The 18070-nt window shown below is 35.1% G+C and overlaps 2 protein-coding genes and 2 pseudogenes across 3 annotated transcripts; 1 reads left to right on the top strand and 3 right to left on the bottom strand.

Moving 5' to 3' along the window:
* Positions 1-494: 494 nt before the first annotated feature.
* On the top strand, positions 495-14836 carry LOC110699725. Its single transcript, XM_021877251.1, has 3 exons — positions 495-954; positions 3165-3801; positions 14695-14836. The coding sequence occupies exons 2-3, from the start codon at positions 3166-3168 to the stop codon at positions 14725-14727; spliced, it is 669 nt and encodes a 222-aa protein (XP_021732943.1). The 5' UTR covers positions 495-954; position 3165; the 3' UTR covers positions 14728-14836.
* Positions 3850-7272, bottom strand: LOC110699727 (annotated as a pseudogene).
* Positions 8714-13677, bottom strand: LOC110699724 (annotated as a pseudogene).
* LOC110699726 lies at positions 14467-17968 on the bottom strand. 2 transcript variants are annotated; one of them, XM_021877254.1, is made up of 4 exons: positions 17536-17968; positions 16595-16677; positions 15026-15078; positions 14467-14908 (listed from the first exon to the last, which is right to left on the bottom strand). In XM_021877254.1, exons 2-4 carry the CDS (start codon positions 16665-16667, stop codon positions 14696-14698), a joined length of 339 nt encoding a protein of 112 aa, XP_021732946.1. In that variant the 5' UTR covers positions 16668-16677; positions 17536-17968; the 3' UTR covers positions 14467-14695. The 2 variants fall into 2 exon arrangements, with proteins under 2 accessions (XP_021732946.1, XP_021732945.1); XM_021877253.1 differs by lacking the exon at positions 17536-17968 and adding an exon at positions 16781-17453.
* Between the last annotated feature and the right edge of the window lie 102 nt (positions 17969-18070).

Here is an 18070-nt window from a genome sequence, read left to right as displayed (position 1 = left end):
AATACTAACGAAATAACCCCTGTAACACGGACCGAGTAACCCTTATAACACTAACAAAGAAGCCCTCATGTTGGTGGGTCACACCGTGTAGCAAACTACATATAATTGTGTAATTTTTATAATTAAAGTTTAAAATTTTGACCAAAGATTCTTTACTTACATTAAAATACATGAGAATAATACTAGTTTATCATTTTACTCCATAATAAACCACTCATGTTCATCGAGATGATAAACTTGTAAATAAACAGCAAAAAATGTGTTAGTAGGTCCACCATAAACAATACACATTTTTGGTAAAACCGCTAATGGTGTTATCGGTTCTAACCTGAATGGTGTAAATTTGGGTCATTAAACAACCCATGTTTATTGAAAAAAATCAACTAAAACGCCCCCTATACCTATAATCACGTAAGATCGTGTAAGGCCCCAACACATTTATTTATTACACGGATGTGACCCATTCAGCTATCCACTTTATTAATGGGGCTCTAAGCTCCAACAGTCCAACCCATTGAATTGCTCTATCAATAAGACAATAAGAAAAATAAATCGGATGAACATAGCCTGATAGCCCTGCGTACTTGCCAATTGCCTCCTCCTCTTGCTCCCTTCTCTCTCTCAGTTCTCCATTGAAGCGCTCCAAAACATCACACTTCACGCTCTCGCCATTTTTTTTTTTTGAGCGCTCCCCTAAATCTCATAATTTGCAGCGCTCCTCTAAACTCCTACTCCCCTAAATCTCGCCAATCGCCGCCCTCCGCCCGCCGCCTGCCGCCCGCCGGCCACCTTTTAGTCCGTGACGCATTCCGCCTTTAGTCGTCCTTCACCGGCCACCTTCGTTCAATCAATCAGTTCGTGACGCTTCAGTCCTTCAACATACCGCAATCGCAGACGGCACTTCGATCAATCGGCTCACGGCGGCACGGCCTCTACCAGTCGACCTGGTGCCTGGTGAGCTTGCCTTTCCGGTTTCCTTTAATGCTTATTGCTGCCTTGCTGTGAATCTGTGATTGTGAATGCTCAATGCGAGTAGCGATAATGCTGTCTTTCTGTCTTTCATAATTTCATTGTTGTCAATTGTCGAAAACTCGAAATTGTCTAATTGTGATTTGTGAATGTTATTGAAATTGTCTAATTGTAATTTGTGAATGTTGTGATTGTTGTCGAAATTCAGAAATTGTCTAATTGACTAATTGTGACTGACTGAATGTTGTCTTTTAGTTTTAGTCTAATGGCATTTGTTGTCTTGTTGAATTGCTGCCAAGTGCCTTGCTGCCTGTGACCTTGAGTGCCTGACTAAGTGACTAGTGCCTTGCTGCCTTTATTGTCGTATTGAGTTATTGGTAAATGATAATTGCTAATTTGATTTGGAATTTGAGATATAATGATATATAATGTAAAATTGTAGATTGTGCCATTGTGGTATAGTGATATATAATGAATTTGAGATATAGTGATATATAATGAATTTGAGATATACTCGAAAAATGCTTCTGTAGTTTTATTTTTTCATTTTTCTATGTGTAATCTATTTGTAATCCATAATATGAACTTATGTACTTAATTTTTAATTATTATATTTTCTTCCCTTTGTTAATTATGATTCCGAACTTCTGAAGTTTCGAACCCACACTTCGCAAATCCTGGAGACGCCACTGAGGGTTCATCTTTGATCTTATTTAACTTAATTGTTAATGCAGTAAGTGTAGGGTTCGAAAATCTCAGCTATAGGTTCTAAATACTAAGATTATGAATGATCATAACCAGTGATAATGTTGCTAGAAATTTGATAATTGAATCACATATCCCTAAAATTATGTAATTTTTCGGGCCTTTGTTTGATAATTGAATCAAATTTGGTTGCTATAGTGATATGCCCTTTGGTTTTGATATGCTATTTCGATAATGTTTCTTGAGTTCTTTAAGTTTCTATAGTGAGATTGTTATTGTTATTGTTATGATTTGAGCTCAAACTACTGTCGCTGTTAAACCTATGTTTGTTTCAAGAAATGTGTTTTTGCTGTGTTATGTTGAACCCTTTTGAAAGAATTTAAATTTGATTTGCATGTTGAATTTTCTTTTAAAGGTTGTTACACTGGTTTGCCTTTTGGCCTGAATTTCGACATCCTGTTGCGAAGCAGAATATTGGTTTACCAGTGTTTTAGGGGGGTGGGTGGATGGGGGGGGGGGGGCGAGTGACCGGTGAGGTGTACACTCTTACCTCAGTTACCTGTGCAATAACAGAGATTCGAGTGTAAAAAGCATAAAAATGGTGTAAAAAGAGTACCTTTTATCGGATTTCGAGTGTTTGACCATTTTCGGCGTTCACATTTTATTCTTTGCCCTCTTTTTTTTTTTTTTCCATCCTTATTCCATCCATCTACATCCAAAATTTTCATCGTCCTTAGAATCTTTTCTTCTCTTTTTTCAACGCCCTCATGTTCTCATATCTCCTTAAACTACCCTCCAAATCCCAACTTTTCTCTCATCTCTTCTTGAAGGAGACCAAACCATAAACAAACTTGTCCAATACTTCAACCCCGGGATTGGGCGTGGGTTTCAAACTAATTGTGCTGCAAACCCTTTTGAAAATATTGCTCATTAATAATGAAGTGAATAATGAGGAGACATTTTTATAAAATCAAAATGTTGTATCTTTATTTATGTTGATTTCATGATATAATCTTTGAAAAGTATGTTTAGCTTGTATGTTTTGGTTGCTGCTCTTAGGTCTAATGGTATTTCATTATCACGTGACATCTATAGTAGTATGTATTTAGCGAGGAGGAATTGACTCATTTTTGTGAGACATTCACCGTCAAAATAGGAAGAACTTAAAGAGATGGAGGGAGTAGGTGTTGAAGTTTGTGACTATCGGGTAATTAAACATTTGGTAGTTTGTGCTTGGATATGAAGCTGTTTTGATTGGAGTTAAAAAATGTTATGCGTAAGATTGTGAGGTCAGTTGCTAAATAATGAACCACATTGAAAGTAAATTTGTACTCGTAGCTTGTAGGGATGACATTGATGATAATAGAGAGAAATTGCTAGTCGATTGATAATCGATGAATAATTGTGATGTTTGACATAGGACTACAAACTTCGTCTTTATATATTGCTTTTCATTTTGGTATGGCAACTTATGTTCTTATGGATTTCAGAATGGAAGAAGGAAAATCCAATCTTGATGATGAAATGAGGGGGATCCTGGCAGAATTTATGGTGGGAGTTATCAAGTTTGAAGAGTTAGTGGAAGTTGGCCAGACGTTTCTTGTTAGATTTCAGCAGGCACTTGAGTTTCTTCGACGCCCTTCAATATTTGAATCATCAGAGCTGGTCAAGAGCATTGTTAAAGCAAATGAAACTAAGAGGGTTGGTGCATATGTAGAAGCTGGTTGCATTAATGCTTATGATAGCACAGTGAGTGTTAGTCAGCTGAACAGAAGTTTGGGTAACCTTCGGGATTATTCACTTAAAGCCAAAGGCATAGTTGATGAACTTCAAAGTCTTATGGATAAGGCAGGCAATGCTTTGATCATGAACCCAGATGACCAATTAGATATGGATTCCCTGGGTTCAGAACAAGAAGTAATTGCTTCTCGAATGCTTGATGCTGCTGGTTGTGCCTCCTCTATGGCAGTAATATACAGCATGGTGAAACAAGATTATACAATGCAGGAAAAGATTGTTTCTTCATTGAATCTAAAATCATCCACCAGTGAATTGGATAGCTACTGCAAAATGTGGATGCTAAGGCCGTTTATAATTGATGATATTATACATCAAGCTTTAAGACAGGTTAGATGATTTTACTAGCTTTGGATGTTCTTTTTTTTTTTTTTTTTATTTTATTTTATTTTATTTTATTTACCTATGATGTTTGCTGATCGAACACCTCATTAATTATATGTCATGCTTACGGAATTGTTCATTCACTGTTAGTTATAGTTTCTCTAGAGTCTATAGATCATATTGCTCTATGTTCTCAACGTCTTAAAGTTTTTCCTTCCTTGGAAGAGAAGTTCAAGTCCATTGATATATGACTAGAAGTTGTTCCTTCTCTGTTTACTTCTGGTATGCGTCTGTTGCAGTGTAGCAGTGTCATACAAACTGCTAAATAGGATTAATTTAATCACCACTCCCCCTTCAGAAATATATGGTAGTGCATTATTTTAACATGCATCTAAAATTTTGTAACTTTTCTTAGAATATTGTGATTAAATTTCTCAATATTGTAGTACTAATAATAGGCTGAAGAGAGAATTTAAATTACAAAACTACTGTAAAGGTTTATGTTTTTCTCCTGTTGAAATTATGTCGTAACCATAATTGTGACTGGTTTAGAGAATGTGATCATAAATAATGTATGTAGGGGGTAAAATTTTAGGTCTTATAATGCATAGTGGGTATGTATCTACAATCTAGTCTCTGAATAACTCAATTACAATAAGAAGCCAAACAACTTATACTCCATCCCCAAGTAATGCCTTTTGCACACGATGTTAGGAAGGTGAACAAAAATAGAAAATAGTGGGATTTAGTTGATTAAAGGTGAATAAAAAGAAGAAAGTGAGTTGATTAAAGGTGAATAAAAAGAAGAAAGTGGGATTTGGTTGATTGAAGGTAGATATACAAAACAAAACATTAGGGTTTGATTGATTAAAAGTGAATTAAAATAAGAAAGTAGTGGGGTTTGGTTGATTGAAGGTGAAATAAAAAAATAATTGTGGAGAATGAAACATTTGTTAGGGCTAAGGTTTTTGGGTCAAATGGGGTTTTCACTTGGGGAAGGAGGGAATGTTTTTAATCAAATTCAGGAATTGGACATTCCTCAGGACAAGCTAGAATCCATTCACCTTCTTCATTCATCTGCATTCCTTTATTCTTCTCGACCCACCAAGATGGAGGTACAAGACACTCTTCCTTAAGGTAATCGCATGATTTATTGACCAATGCGATACTCCGCTGGATTATAAGCTTAAACTGCCTCTTAACCCCATGCCAACCATTCACCACATGTAGCATAGCTTGCAAATTATGCCAATCGCCAGGATCTTTTGAGTGCTTTAGGTAATGAGATTTCCTTGTATCGATATTTAGCTCAGTGCCTAAATATACATAACCCATAAGCCTTGCTGGATAATGAGGGATTAGATCAAGTGTGTTTTTCACATGGAGTACCTTAAGATTGGGGTACAAATCAAACCTCTCCTTGAAGTGCTTGTTTCCCACTTTGGGGCAACCGAATACAATGGCTGATACTGGGATCTCTGTCGTAATGTTCTCCACAATATCAAAAGCACTTAGGATTGACAAGGTTGCTCCTAGGCTGTGGCCTGTGAATAAGATGCTCAAGTCCTCATCTTTGTATTTGTCAATTAGTTGCTTAATCTTATTCAAGAGCTGTGATCTTGCACTTAGTTTTGTGAAGGGGGATTTTGGGTTGTCAGATGTGTATATTGTGAGCCACCCTCTCATGACTTTGGGCAACCTGTGATCATCTTCGTTATCGCTACCATCTTCTCCATTCTCATGATGGTCTGGTGGAATAAGGAGTTGAACAAGATAATTAATCCTATGTCAAGATATCAAACAAAACAATGACTTATATGATGGCATAATGCCTTTATTTTCACTTCTTAACTGGGTCACATATATTGATATATGCATTTCATTACATTTAACACTGAATTTTTCATGATCTATAATTTATAACAAATGCACAAAATCTTATATGCTCCTACACCAGTCTTTTTGTTTTTGTGCACCAAAACCACTTATGCATAATTATTATTTTTTGTTGCTTAAGACATTCTTTTAATGCTTTGACTTACCTATTCTAAAATGTTTACGTAAATTGATTATAGGAGACTGGAGACCATATATGGTTACTTCAAATGATCAGTTGAAAACGTAGAAAAGTAACTTATGTACAGTATTATTGTGTTCGTGGTATTAGCAAGGTGAGCTATCACTAATGGGGGGTTTAACATTTTAGCTACCACTGATAGGCCATTATTAATACAAACAATTTCATGAATATCTCTGTAAACAGTCTGACAGTGTTAGTCTGTCATTAACAACTGAATCTGCATTTAATATATGTTTTTAGATAATCCCTCTGATTGTAGAAATTTTGAAGGAGTGAAAGGGAATATGCGAGGACTTGAAAAGAAGAGCGTGACACTAGAGAAATGTGTTTCTTACCAAGAGCTCCTTCCTGTAGGAGGGGCTTGGCAGATTGCAGCTTAGCTCCAAGAACATCAATCCACTCGTAACTTCTGGTAGTTCCTCTCCACGCCACATAAATCTCTCTCCTCCCCATTTCCCTACTCACCTCATCATTAGAAACCGCAATATATCCCATCCAGTTTGACTCCCTATCCCACCTCTCATGTGACAACGACTTTAGAAGAAAGGCCTCAGGAACACTAATCCGAGCTGTGGCATAAAGGAAGCCAACAACATCATATTTATGCCCACCACCTGGGAAGGCAGTCTTGCGGAGGAGGTTTGACTTGGCGTAGCGGCTGCAGCCACAGTAGGCAGAGTTAGGATCGTTGATGAAGGTGTCGTAGGTGACTTGGCAGAAGTCACCACACCGGATGATCAGACGACGGAGATCATCATTGAGTGGGTCTAGAAGGTCTTCCCAGTTTTTGGACCCTAGAAGGTTGTGCCATGTTGGGCCACATTCTGAAAGTCCTAATTCTTCTTCGGCCATAGGAAAGGGCTGAGAGGGGAAGGGGTGGTTTTGCTGATGGGTGGGGAGACTTTGGGGAGAGAAGGTGGTGGAGGTGTTATATGTTGATGATGAGTATAGGGTTGATTTAGATGATAAATATTGCAGACCTGTTCCCTGTTGACTAGTGAATATATGGGCTATAGTACCCTGTTTTCTAATAAGTCCTGAGTAAAATTATGCTAGAATCTATACTTCAGTAATAAAAAATCTATAATCTGAACACTTCCTTTTGACATTGTATTGCCATTATATGCAATATATAATATACAAATAAAGTATTTGTTTAAAATATTTCTACTGTAAAACTTAAGTGTGTGTTTGTATAAAAATAAGTACAAGTAGTAATTAAGAAGAAGATGATGAACATAGATAATTTAGCTACCACCAAAGGACTCAGATTATTTTTGCAATGGTGAAATCATTTTTGATTTTGATTTATTGTGCTTTGTTAGTTTAAGTTGATTTGGCCATTCCCTTAGTGTCCAGATGTGGTATAACGGTATAAGTTAAAAAGTTTGGATACTTTGAGCTTATAGAGTTAATAGTACGTACTTCTATCAAAGATGAAATTAAAAAAAGGTAAGAGTACTATCAGAGTATGAGTATCAGACCATCAATTGTTAGTAAGATTTGCAACTCAAAATGTGTCTGGGGCATAACTCGCATAAGTGACCAAAAGAAGTGCCCAGCTCAATAACCAATTAGTCACGACGAGTTTGTTGAAATCAATCCCTTTAGTCCTTTACTAAACCCAAATCGAGTCAAAAACTGCTCTTTTTTCTGTTGCTAAAAAGAGATCTCTTCCCTCAGTTTTGAACATGATGATGAATATGAGGTCTGGAAGGCTGCAGGTACCATGGATCCTGTAACTCCCAATTGGGTTGCCAGTAGGTTGTTATGTGCCTTGAGATGTATAGTATATGAACAAGATATAGTGAACTCCTTGGTCTCGTGGTGTTACCTTTAGGTCGATATGTGCCGTGAGATGTATAGTATATGAATACGAAAGAGTGAAAGGGTCCACTCCGAAACCAAGAGGGTATTAACAGTTGAGTCCTCTTTGAACTGCTGGAGGATAATCTCCCAACTTCAAGACAGGAAGTATTTTAGCAGAAACCTTTCTTTCAATCCTAAAAAATTGGGAGATTAATATACTATACATTTCTTTTTTCACTAGTAACATAAAAAAGTTAGTTTCCTTTTCTTCATTCCTTCCCCTTTTACCTCCCTCTCCCTTTTCCCAACCAAAGTAATATACCACCAATTAAACAAGGATATGGCTTAGTGATGACTATAAAAGTTCCTGTTTCTTCCTCGTATCCCCTTAAACATCAGCCGAATTGGGCAACAACGCTGACATTGTATTCAACCTCTCAAAATGTGACTTGATCACCAGTCTCCATGTCTCTCACTAACTAAAGTGACAAAGCGCCATTGACGCCTTTCAAAACCATCTTTAAACACGAGGATGGGGATATGTGATTCGATTAGTTCCTCACGTCTTCACGGTCTTCACCAGAGGCTTGACTGCAAATTTATCACAAGTAACAAAATATAGAATTTATCTTCCCTCAACATTTTAATAGTTCAAAATTTTGGTTTATTTAATACACTTGCACGTACAATGATTACATTGACACAGGCAACAATGGAATAACATTTCATTTCATATATACTCTGTATATTCTTCATACATGTATCCAACTTCATGGTTTTGTGGGTCGTCCATATTCAACAAGCTTGCCGTGTCTTTGAGTTGCTCGCCTAATGCATTGTGCCAATTAAAAACTTTGCTTATATACTCCACATTATCTTTTACCGTGTCAATTGGTCAATTAACATTATATACTACGACTAGCAAGTGTTTGAATCAGTTGGTAAGAGAGTTGTTTCAGCTTAACTAAAGACTTAGAATTTAGTAGGCTTGAATTACTAAATATGCTTAGCATAAAAGATCAAGTACTATGGTACGCTGCTAAAGATTTGGATACAATAACCATTCACAAAACCAAGTCAATATTTTAATCTCCAATCAAAGCAAGAAAAATGAAGTAGTCATACACCACAAGTTAAACACTACATTGCACCACCAAATCTCACTTTGAAAACATTTTATTCATGAAAAACCTCCAATTAGATTTGGTTAATCATATTCAGGAACAGGAATTTCCTCAGGACCAGCCAAAACCCATTCTCCTTGCTCATTCAACACCATTCCTTTGTTCTTCTCAACCCACCAAGATGGAGGCACAAGACACTCCTCCTTAAGGTAATCACATGATTTATTAACCAAAGCGATACTCCGTTCAACCACGAGCCGGAACTCTTCCGTAAACCCTTGCCAACCATTCACAATATGTAACATAGCTTGCAAGTTATGCCAATCACCAACATGTCTTGAGGCTTTAAGGAATGGTGATTTCCTTGAATTGATCTCTAGCTCGATTCCTATGTGTACGTACCCCATTAGCCTTGCAGGATAAAGTGGAATTGTGTCGATCACATTTCTAACGTGAAGGATCTTGAGATTAGGGTGCGCGTCAACTCTTTCCTTGAACCGCTTGTTGCCTACTTTAGGGCAACCGAAAATGATGGCTGAGACCGGAATTTCCCTTGTTACGTTCAGCAATGTCGAAAGCACTTAGAACTGATAAAGTTGCTCCTAGGCTATGACCTGTGAATATGATGCTAAGGTCTTCATCTTTGTACTGCTCAACTAGTTGTTTGATCTTGTTTAGGAGTTGTGCTCTTGTACTAAGTTTTGTGAAGGGGGATTTTGGATCGTCGGATGTGTAAATTGTAAGCCAACCCTGCATAACTTTGGGCTTCCTATGTTCGCCTTCATCATCATCATTCTCATCATCTCCGTTCTCATGGTGGTCTTTTGAAAAACTAAAAGAATTAGAAATAATGTATCAAATATAACTTGACATAGGTAAATAAATGACAAAAAAATGTCTACTAGTCTTCCTAGGGTGAATATGTTGCTACAAGTATTTATATTCCCTGGTTAGTAAGAAGAACTGACTTGTCATTGTGAAACCTCTCATAAAGCGATACATATATCTACCAACTCGAATAAATAGGCTAGACAATTTGAGAATGGGGAGAAAGGATAAAGTAATTCCTACTCTCGCTCAAAGTGACCTTAGCTTGATCGCTCAAAGTGACTATATTGCTGAGAACCTTTTTCATTATAATGCAAAAAAGAACTTTAATGAAACTTTTAATATAATATGTTCTTCGTTGAGTGCTAGATGGCTAAATGCTCCGTATATAAACAAAATAAATAGATTTTAGTGTATTTAGTGGCTCTTTTAGTTTGGTGTTACGTGCTATCCACTTTTTTTGTTTTGTTTTTTTCTTGACACGACATGCTATCCACTTACAAAGTACAAATCATAATCTCAAGGGATTTTCCTTTGCCTTTCTCCTCCCCGGCTCTTAAACTGTCTAAGCTAATCTGGACCTATGAGGAATTCCAACTCGGTAGGAATTTAATTACCCACGGTAATTAAAGTTTTTCTCCCTTTGGGTTTTTTTTAAGTGCCTTACTTTTCATAAATAACTGTTTTTTTTAAGTGACTTGGTCCTAAAAGTGGAAACCATACTCATATTATATATTATTTCTCTCTCTTTCTTTTAACCCCATTATCATTTTATAATTTTTTCTCTTTCTCACATCATTCCTAGTGGTCCCTATTCATAGGGTTGTTAAAAGGTGACACGACACGAACCCAACATGAACCCGACACGAAATAAGCGGGTTTGGGTCAAGAATTCTCGACCTGTTTATATAATTGGGTTGACACGAACACGATATGAAATTAAACGGGTTAGGTTTGAGTTGAAATTTTCAACCCGAACCCGACACGCTTAATCTATCAATTAAGTAGTAAAAAACAGAATTTTTTTTTTCAAACCATGTAATTTTGTAAATTACCTTGACACCGTATACATTTTGGTAATTTTTTTGCTGTTGATTTGGCGAAAAAATTATAATTTTCCATCTTTTGTAAATTAAAATTTAATTTGGTGGTTAATTTGAGATAATTTTTTATGTATGGTTGTATTGTTAAAACTACTAGTTTTAAACCTTTGTGGTATCTTTTGCTACAACTACTAACTTTAAACTGTAGTAGTATCTTTAATGAATTAATGATGTCTGTCCTTTTTATTTTTGAATCGAATATTAATTAGTTTATACATACTATGTGGGTAAAAGGTTATCTAGGTAACTCGTTTAATAAGCATGTTAGGTTTGGGTCAAGGGTTTTTAACCCGTTTATTAAACGGGTTAGGTTTGGGTCAAGGGTTTTTCAACCCGTTTAACATCGACCCGAACACAAACCCGACACGACCTGTTTGATAGCCCTACCCATTCATAATCTTACTTTTTCAAATTTTTTATTCCTAATCATACCCACTTATATAATATTTTATTCTTTTACCTAAAACTATGTGCCCAAGGGTATGATGCACTTAAAAAACGGCGGAAGTAGCGTTTAAAATGATAAGAAGTTGGATATATAAGACACCATTGTTTTTTTTTTTTTTTTTTTTTAATTTTTTTTTATTTGTTTATTTATTTTTTTTTTTTACGGGACAACAAGCACTATTTCACAAGCACCTTAAATAACATTTAAATCAAAATGTTATTCTGATTATCATTTCAAAATAGCTACTAAAAATTTATTTTATCAATCTAAATCTTAAGAAATTCAGAGTATTGAAATACGGAGTAGCTAGTTTTAAAAAGCATTTCATTTAATCAGCTAAATTTGAAAATTTCATCACCTTCAAATTTTCAACTGCTAGCTAGATGTGAAACCATATTGTTTTAACGAGTGCTTTTTCAACCAAAACAGACAACTTTTACCAACCTTTCAGCATAATTTTACCACTTGATAAATTTAATTTCACATTTAGAAGGAAAATATCTTGTCATGTGGATATTATAAATGTTTGAAGATATTTTAAACTTGTATGATTCTTCAAAAACGTGAGGAGTAGGAACTAGCAGCCATGCCATGATAACGACCCAAACTAACAGGTAAAAAAGTACCAATGAGGTAGGCCAACGCCAATGACATTTCATAATGCTGTTTTTGTTTTTAAAAGAACGCTAATTAAATTTGTATTATGGTATTAATTTATAGTTATTCTAATACTTCCTCCACTTTAATGTTTCCTTTGTCCATTAAAGCTTACTCCATTTTGAATTTTCACTTTTTTAAGAGTTGTATTTTTAGCATATGCAGTAATAACTAAAGTCGTATTAATTAAAGATGGTAGAGGCTTCTATAGGGCTAAGTAAGGGTAACCTTACAAGGCAAATAACTCAGGTCTACGTATAAGGTGAAAATTGAATCTAATTGGTTATGTTCAAATAAATTTAAATGAAGAGAACACACCATAATTAGAACTTTTCACCTTCACTAAAATTTTCCTTAATTACTACTTATCAAAATTGTCTATCACTTTGTCTTCTCTCTGTCACTAAATCTAATTAAAGCTATGTTTGAAAATTTAAACATACATATAAAACAAAATATTTTTATAATACAAGCATAAAAAAAATTCAACAGTAAAAAATTTCATGAAATCTCTCATTATAAGTTTAATCTCCTATCAATGCAAACACTAAAGCCAAAGTAGCTAAAACTGTGGCCATATTTTCTTACATTATTGTCTATTTATCTTTGTCTATGCCAGATAATATTGACACATTAGCCAATTATCCATCACACCTTTATTTCTTTTTTAAGGGCAAATTTAGAATTTAAGGCTGTAATTAAAAACCATAATAGGAAAAATTAGAGTCAAGAGAAACCTATCTGTTGCCAGGATATTAAGGTGATAAAATGTACGGAGTATCTTATTTACTAACTAGTTATACAAAACTAAAGGTTTATTTATTTTTTTTTTTTTTTTAATTTATTGTAATCCATTAATATGAGTAAAATACTTGCAATAAAATTAAATGGTTAGACATTTTTTTTACTTGACTTTTGGAATTTTGTTCATTTCGTCGTATATCCAATGTAAATGCTAAAAAGAAATTCATCCAAAAAATAATGCTCTTAAGTCTTACCATGACATCCTTCCGCAAGCAAAGACTTAGCAGACTGTAGTTTAGCACCAAGAACATTAATCCACTCATAATTTCTTGTAGTCCCTCTCCATGCTACATATATTTCTCTCCTCCCCATCTCTTGACTCACCTCATCATTCGAAACCGCGATATAGCTAATCCAGTTAGACTCCCTTTCCCACCTCTCACGCTACATAGACTTGAATAGGAACGCTTCAGGAACACTAACACGAGCCGTGGCATACAAAAACCCTACGACATCATACTTGTTCGAACCACCAGGGAAGGCGGTTTTTTTTTAAAAGGTCTGACTTGGCGTAGCGACTGCTGCCACAGTAGGCAGAGTTAGGGTCGTTGATGAAGGTGTCGTAGGTGACTTGACAAAAGTCGCCGCATTGGATGATCAGACGACGGAGATCGTCGTTGAGTGGGTCTAGAAGACCTTCCCAGTTACGGGACCCTAATAGGTTGTGCCACGTGGGACCCTCGTCTTAGAGCCCTAGCACTTGTTGTTCTTGTGAAGCCATTCGGTTTGAGAGAAAGTGGTAGTAGTGGTGGTGTTGGTATTATTTATGATTGATAGTTGGACTAGTATTCTTTGAGAGAGAAAATATGATTTTGGTTGACTTAGTTTGAGAATATTCTTTCTCTTTGTTTAAATTTGTTATATAGTTTTTAAAATTAGTGAAATCCTGCAAATTTGTACAATATAGTGCTCTGGCTTTAAGCCTCTTAACTGTAGTTTATAATAATGATAATGTGGAAATTATCTATGGTTATGATGTAAATGCTAAAAAAAAGTTTACTGGAAATAGGCATTTGTTGTGTTGAAAATTCGCCTGTCCAGATTGTTTTTACTTATTATTATTTTATTCAAATTACTTAATTACTTCATATTAAGTAGTACAAATTTCATATTGGTATTACTTAATACTTCGTATGAAGTAATTAAGTCATTTGAAAAAATAATACGAATTTCCTACCTTATTCTGTACTCTTTTTGGCTTTTAAAGTTCCATTAATTTGCATTGTACAAACTAAAAGGTATATAAATAATTATCAAAGATTTCAGGATCACACCATACCTTAAACAACATTTCAACTTATTTTGGGTCAATAGTGTTAAAGATATTAAGAGGTATATCTTGGTGTTATCATATCAAACATTATCATGCAATTAAAAATCTTCGATATCATCTTCTGTAATTATTAATGTATCTTATGATCATATATATACTGTATACAAGTATTTATCCAGTGAATCATAGAGCCTGAATTAGGTTTACAGTTTATACCGTTGTAACCTTATAAATAGTTGTACTTGTGCCATCTCGCTAATGTTTAAGCTGTCTTATAACTCTGTCAAATAGAACTGATTATGTCAAACTTAGGAAGCATACTTATGCTTATTCTGTAACAAGCTATGCTTTACATTGCTCACTCAATCCTCTTCTTGCCCTGTTCTAGAAACGATAAATATTATACTATAGCTTGAAAAGTTCATAGGATTACAAACTTAAAGCTATTAGCCCATTCATTTAATTGAGACGAGAACATACTACTGAGTGCAGATATATATGAGTATAGGACTGATTATGGAAGATGCCTAAGAATGAATAATGAGTCAAGTAACTATGAATTTTGATCATAAGCAAATTAGATCACCTGATCTACCAGCCATAGGGTTAGTACAGAACATATTTTCAAATTGTTTCTGAAGTAGATGTTACACTCGAAGGAGATATACATTAGGCATCCGTGAAAAGAATACAAACATCAAAATATCAGACAACATTATGTTTTTTTTTTTTACCTTTCTTAAGATCAGATGCTAAGCTGACGACTTTTACAGGTTAAGGCGATCCATCATGGTCAAAGGGACTAGGAGCTGGAGGCGGAGGCTTTGGTTTTGGAATGTAAGGATGTGAAGGAGCACCATGCTGAATAGGTCCATGTTTTACAGAAGCCTTGGAATGACTTGGGCTTGGATCAACAGGGCGATAGTCTTCCAAGCTCACGTCACCATCTGAAATTACCTGAGCAAACTTGAAACCATATCTGATTTCCTGCAAAACAGAGAAGTACATATGTTATTTGTGATTAAAACTAAAATAACAAGAAACAGCTGCTCAACCAGTCAGAAAACACAGGTTAACAAAGCGGTATACCAACGAAGTTGTTACCTTCAGATTTCTACTTGTCGTTGTCATTGTATTGCTATCGACAACCATTATGCCTGTAAAGATGATATGTTATCATAATGATGAACATAATAAGGCTGATGTAAGGGGCGGAAATGACTACTAGCTAGCAAGATGTTTCCAATTCTGGTGCTATTTAAAATTCCAATTGTTGTTATAATTTTGCAGCCAAAGCACCCTTTGGCTTGAAATTAGAGTCGAGGTAACTTAGCTTTGGTGTCATGATTTGTAAATTCAGCTCTGGTGTTGTGATTTGCAAATTCAAGGCTAGCAAACCAAGTGTATCATCTAAAGACTGGTGCACTATATTTTAATGAAGAAATTATTTAGCCAGATTATTGTCCAGTTATCACACCATGCATGTTCTGACTTCTGAGACCAACACAAGGAATACATGCAAGTATGTAGCTAAATTATCAGAGATGCAAGTTACAGCATATAAACTATATAGGACTCTAGGAGGAACTCAATCACGTACAAGTAACATACACGAATTAGTGTTAAACTGCTTTCTAGTGCCTAACATATTAGTGTTATAACAATATAGTGTTAAACTGTTAAATGGAAGGAACAGAAGAGGAGGGGGAGGAGGAAAATTTCTCTTGTTTGGATAAAAAATTGGGGGGAGGAAGGGAAAGGAGAGGGAGGGATCTATTTTCGCTCTCTTTAATAAGCATAATTCCTCCAAAAATGGAGAGATTTGGAGGGAAAATGGAGCTCATCTTTCCTCTCCCTTTATCTTCGCTCCCATTCCTCCTCTTTCCCTACCCTTCCTTTCTTTCATTCCTTTTTTGCTATCCAAACAAGCATTAGCCACTGTTCAAAAGCTTTTAGTGAACCCTCTAGAGTGAGTTCTTGTTGAATATGGGAGTTTGAGTTCGTAGGAGAGACTCAAGAGTAATGGAGCCGTTGGCCCATTATAGTGGAAAGTTTGAGTCAAAATCTCTTAAGATTGAGGTTTTTCATTAGTTATTGAGCCTAGGATGTAAATTTTCTCCTGCATTATTTTTCTTCCTAGCTTTTAAGTTCCTTTCAATTCCGCTAAATTGGGCAATCAAGTTCCATACTAAATTTGGCAATAATGAATTACATATCCTTTTAAGAGTTGTTGCCCAACACATGAATGTAAGTATCAAACCACAAATTTATTCAAAGGAACTACAAATTGCCTCAGGAACCCCTACAAAGTACATCCATGAGTTAGTCATTTATTTGGATGCAAAGTGATTTAAAAAGGCAGAGGACCACTCTTATCAATGTATACGACACAAACAACTGAATTTTCAACTAAAAGGAAAATCAATACCAAGTTAATCAAAGAACGCAGACTACTAACAAGGAATGAAGTTCCCATACCTACATCAAAGAAAGATCATTTACAACAACTTAAACACAAATTACACAAAGTTTTCGTTGTGATAGAGCACAATCTAGTGCTTCAAATGGACAAACAGAGGGCATATTATGATGTTTCATCTCCAAATCTCATTATCATGCAAAATATGAAGTAAAAGTAGTTACTAGAAACAAATATAGATCGATTAACTATACCACTAGAGAAGTTGAATGTCATTAGTAGAACTCCAACAAGCCATAGTGCTAGGCAGAAGCCATAAACTTGCATTTTGAGTTTTCTGCGTTGGAAGATCAAAATAATTAAACAAATGGGAGTGCAAATACGAAATCATACATATATAAATTTGAAAATACAAATCTTGATAGCGCGATTCAACTAACAATACAACAATTGGCTTCATCCTTTAGGTTCTAGCTTTCCACAACCCTGATAATTACAAGCTAAGCATATTCTCTGTTTTTCATTTGATGATTAAAAATCCGTTATGATGAAAGTTAATACTAAGGGGTTTAACACTTTAGCCTACCACACCTAAAAATGCGGAAATATTCATGAAAGTATGAAACCTAAGTTATTACACCACCTAACAAATTCAATACAATACAGTCCCATTTACATAGAAAACAATAAATGGTGACAAAGGTTATGAAACCTAAGTTAATAAACCAACTAACATTTCGTGATTACATTGAACAAAAACTATATTTTTGTAATGACTTGTTAGATTTTATTTTTGATGTAATATTTGGAAAATGGAGGAAGTACATATGATTCTTCAACGGAATGCATCTAAAACCCAATCAGAAAAATTTGCAATACAAGGAATGAACATCCAATATAAAGTTGATGCCTCACTTTACTAAAAACGCCACCTCTTGAATCCAACATCAATGGTTATGAAATTACAATACTCCGTATATTATAACACCATCACAAAACAATTATTACACCAAATTACCACAATTCAATCATTAACTACAAGTATTAAAAGCAAATAAACCTAAGCCATACTAAAGTATTAGAAGTTATGACTAAAGTGTCTCGATTATTAAATGGCAAAACTTTGACCATAAATAATTAATACTCGTATAATTAAGTGAGGTATTATTAGATTCGTATTAAATGGTAAACTTACCTCTAACCGACAAGATTACAGCAAAAATCTGGCCACTGCGAACTGATGCGCGCTAATCCGGTACAAGTTGGAAGTGGCTAGATGATGGGCATAGTGGTGGATAATAAGAGAGGGAATGTAGTATGTATTGCCAAATTCGGATAACCAATTTGATTTCATGCTCGGGAGATTTTCTATAAAAGCAAACCAATAGAATGAATTGGAGAATGATAAAAAAATGAAATTGAATAGAAGCACAATTATTTGGAGTAGGCCATGCTATGTATTGCTGTGCTGTGTGAAAGTGACACACGTCTAGGCTTGCAGACCTTTCTTTTTCTTCTATATCGTGGATTCGTGGTTTGGGACTAGTGCATATTGGCGAATTGCAAATGTTGTCGTGTTTCTATGTTTTCTAGACACCATGCAATGGCCTATTCAATTCTTCTTTGGATTCTTTTCTTTGTTTCTTCTATGTATTATTTCTAATCAAAATGCTCGTATTTCAACTTTTAAGTAACAGTTTTTTTTACTAAAGCAAAAAAATATTTAAGAT

Source organism: Chenopodium quinoa, unplaced genomic scaffold (assembly GCF_001683475.1).
Source record: "Chenopodium quinoa cultivar QQ74 unplaced genomic scaffold, ASM168347v1, whole genome shotgun sequence".
Lineage (NCBI taxonomy): Eukaryota > Viridiplantae > Streptophyta > Magnoliopsida > Caryophyllales > Amaranthaceae > Chenopodium > Chenopodium quinoa.
Note: the sequence above shows the minus strand (reverse complement) of the source record. Positions and strands in the feature narration are given on the sequence as shown.

Bases quoted from the DNA above. Each gene is read 5' to 3' on its own strand.
- LOC110699725 (XM_021877251.1), top strand. From the start codon at position 3,166: ATGGAAGAAGGAAAATCCAATCTTGATGATGAAATGAGGGGGATCCTG. The intron at 3,802-14,694 runs GTTAGATGATTT...CGACTTTTACAG, and splicing joins TACATCAAGCTTTAAGACAG to GTTAAGGCGATCCATCATGG.
- LOC110699726 (XM_021877253.1), bottom strand. From the start codon at position 16,800: ATGAAGCCAATTGTTGTATT. The intron at 15,079-16,594 runs GTATAGTTAATC...TCATCTTTACAG, and splicing joins GACATTCAACTTCTCTAGTG to GCATAATGGTTGTCGATAGC. The intron at 14,909-15,025 runs GTAACAACTTCG...TCTGTTTTGCAG, and splicing joins CGACAAGTAGAAATCTGAAG to GAAATCAGATATGGTTTCAA.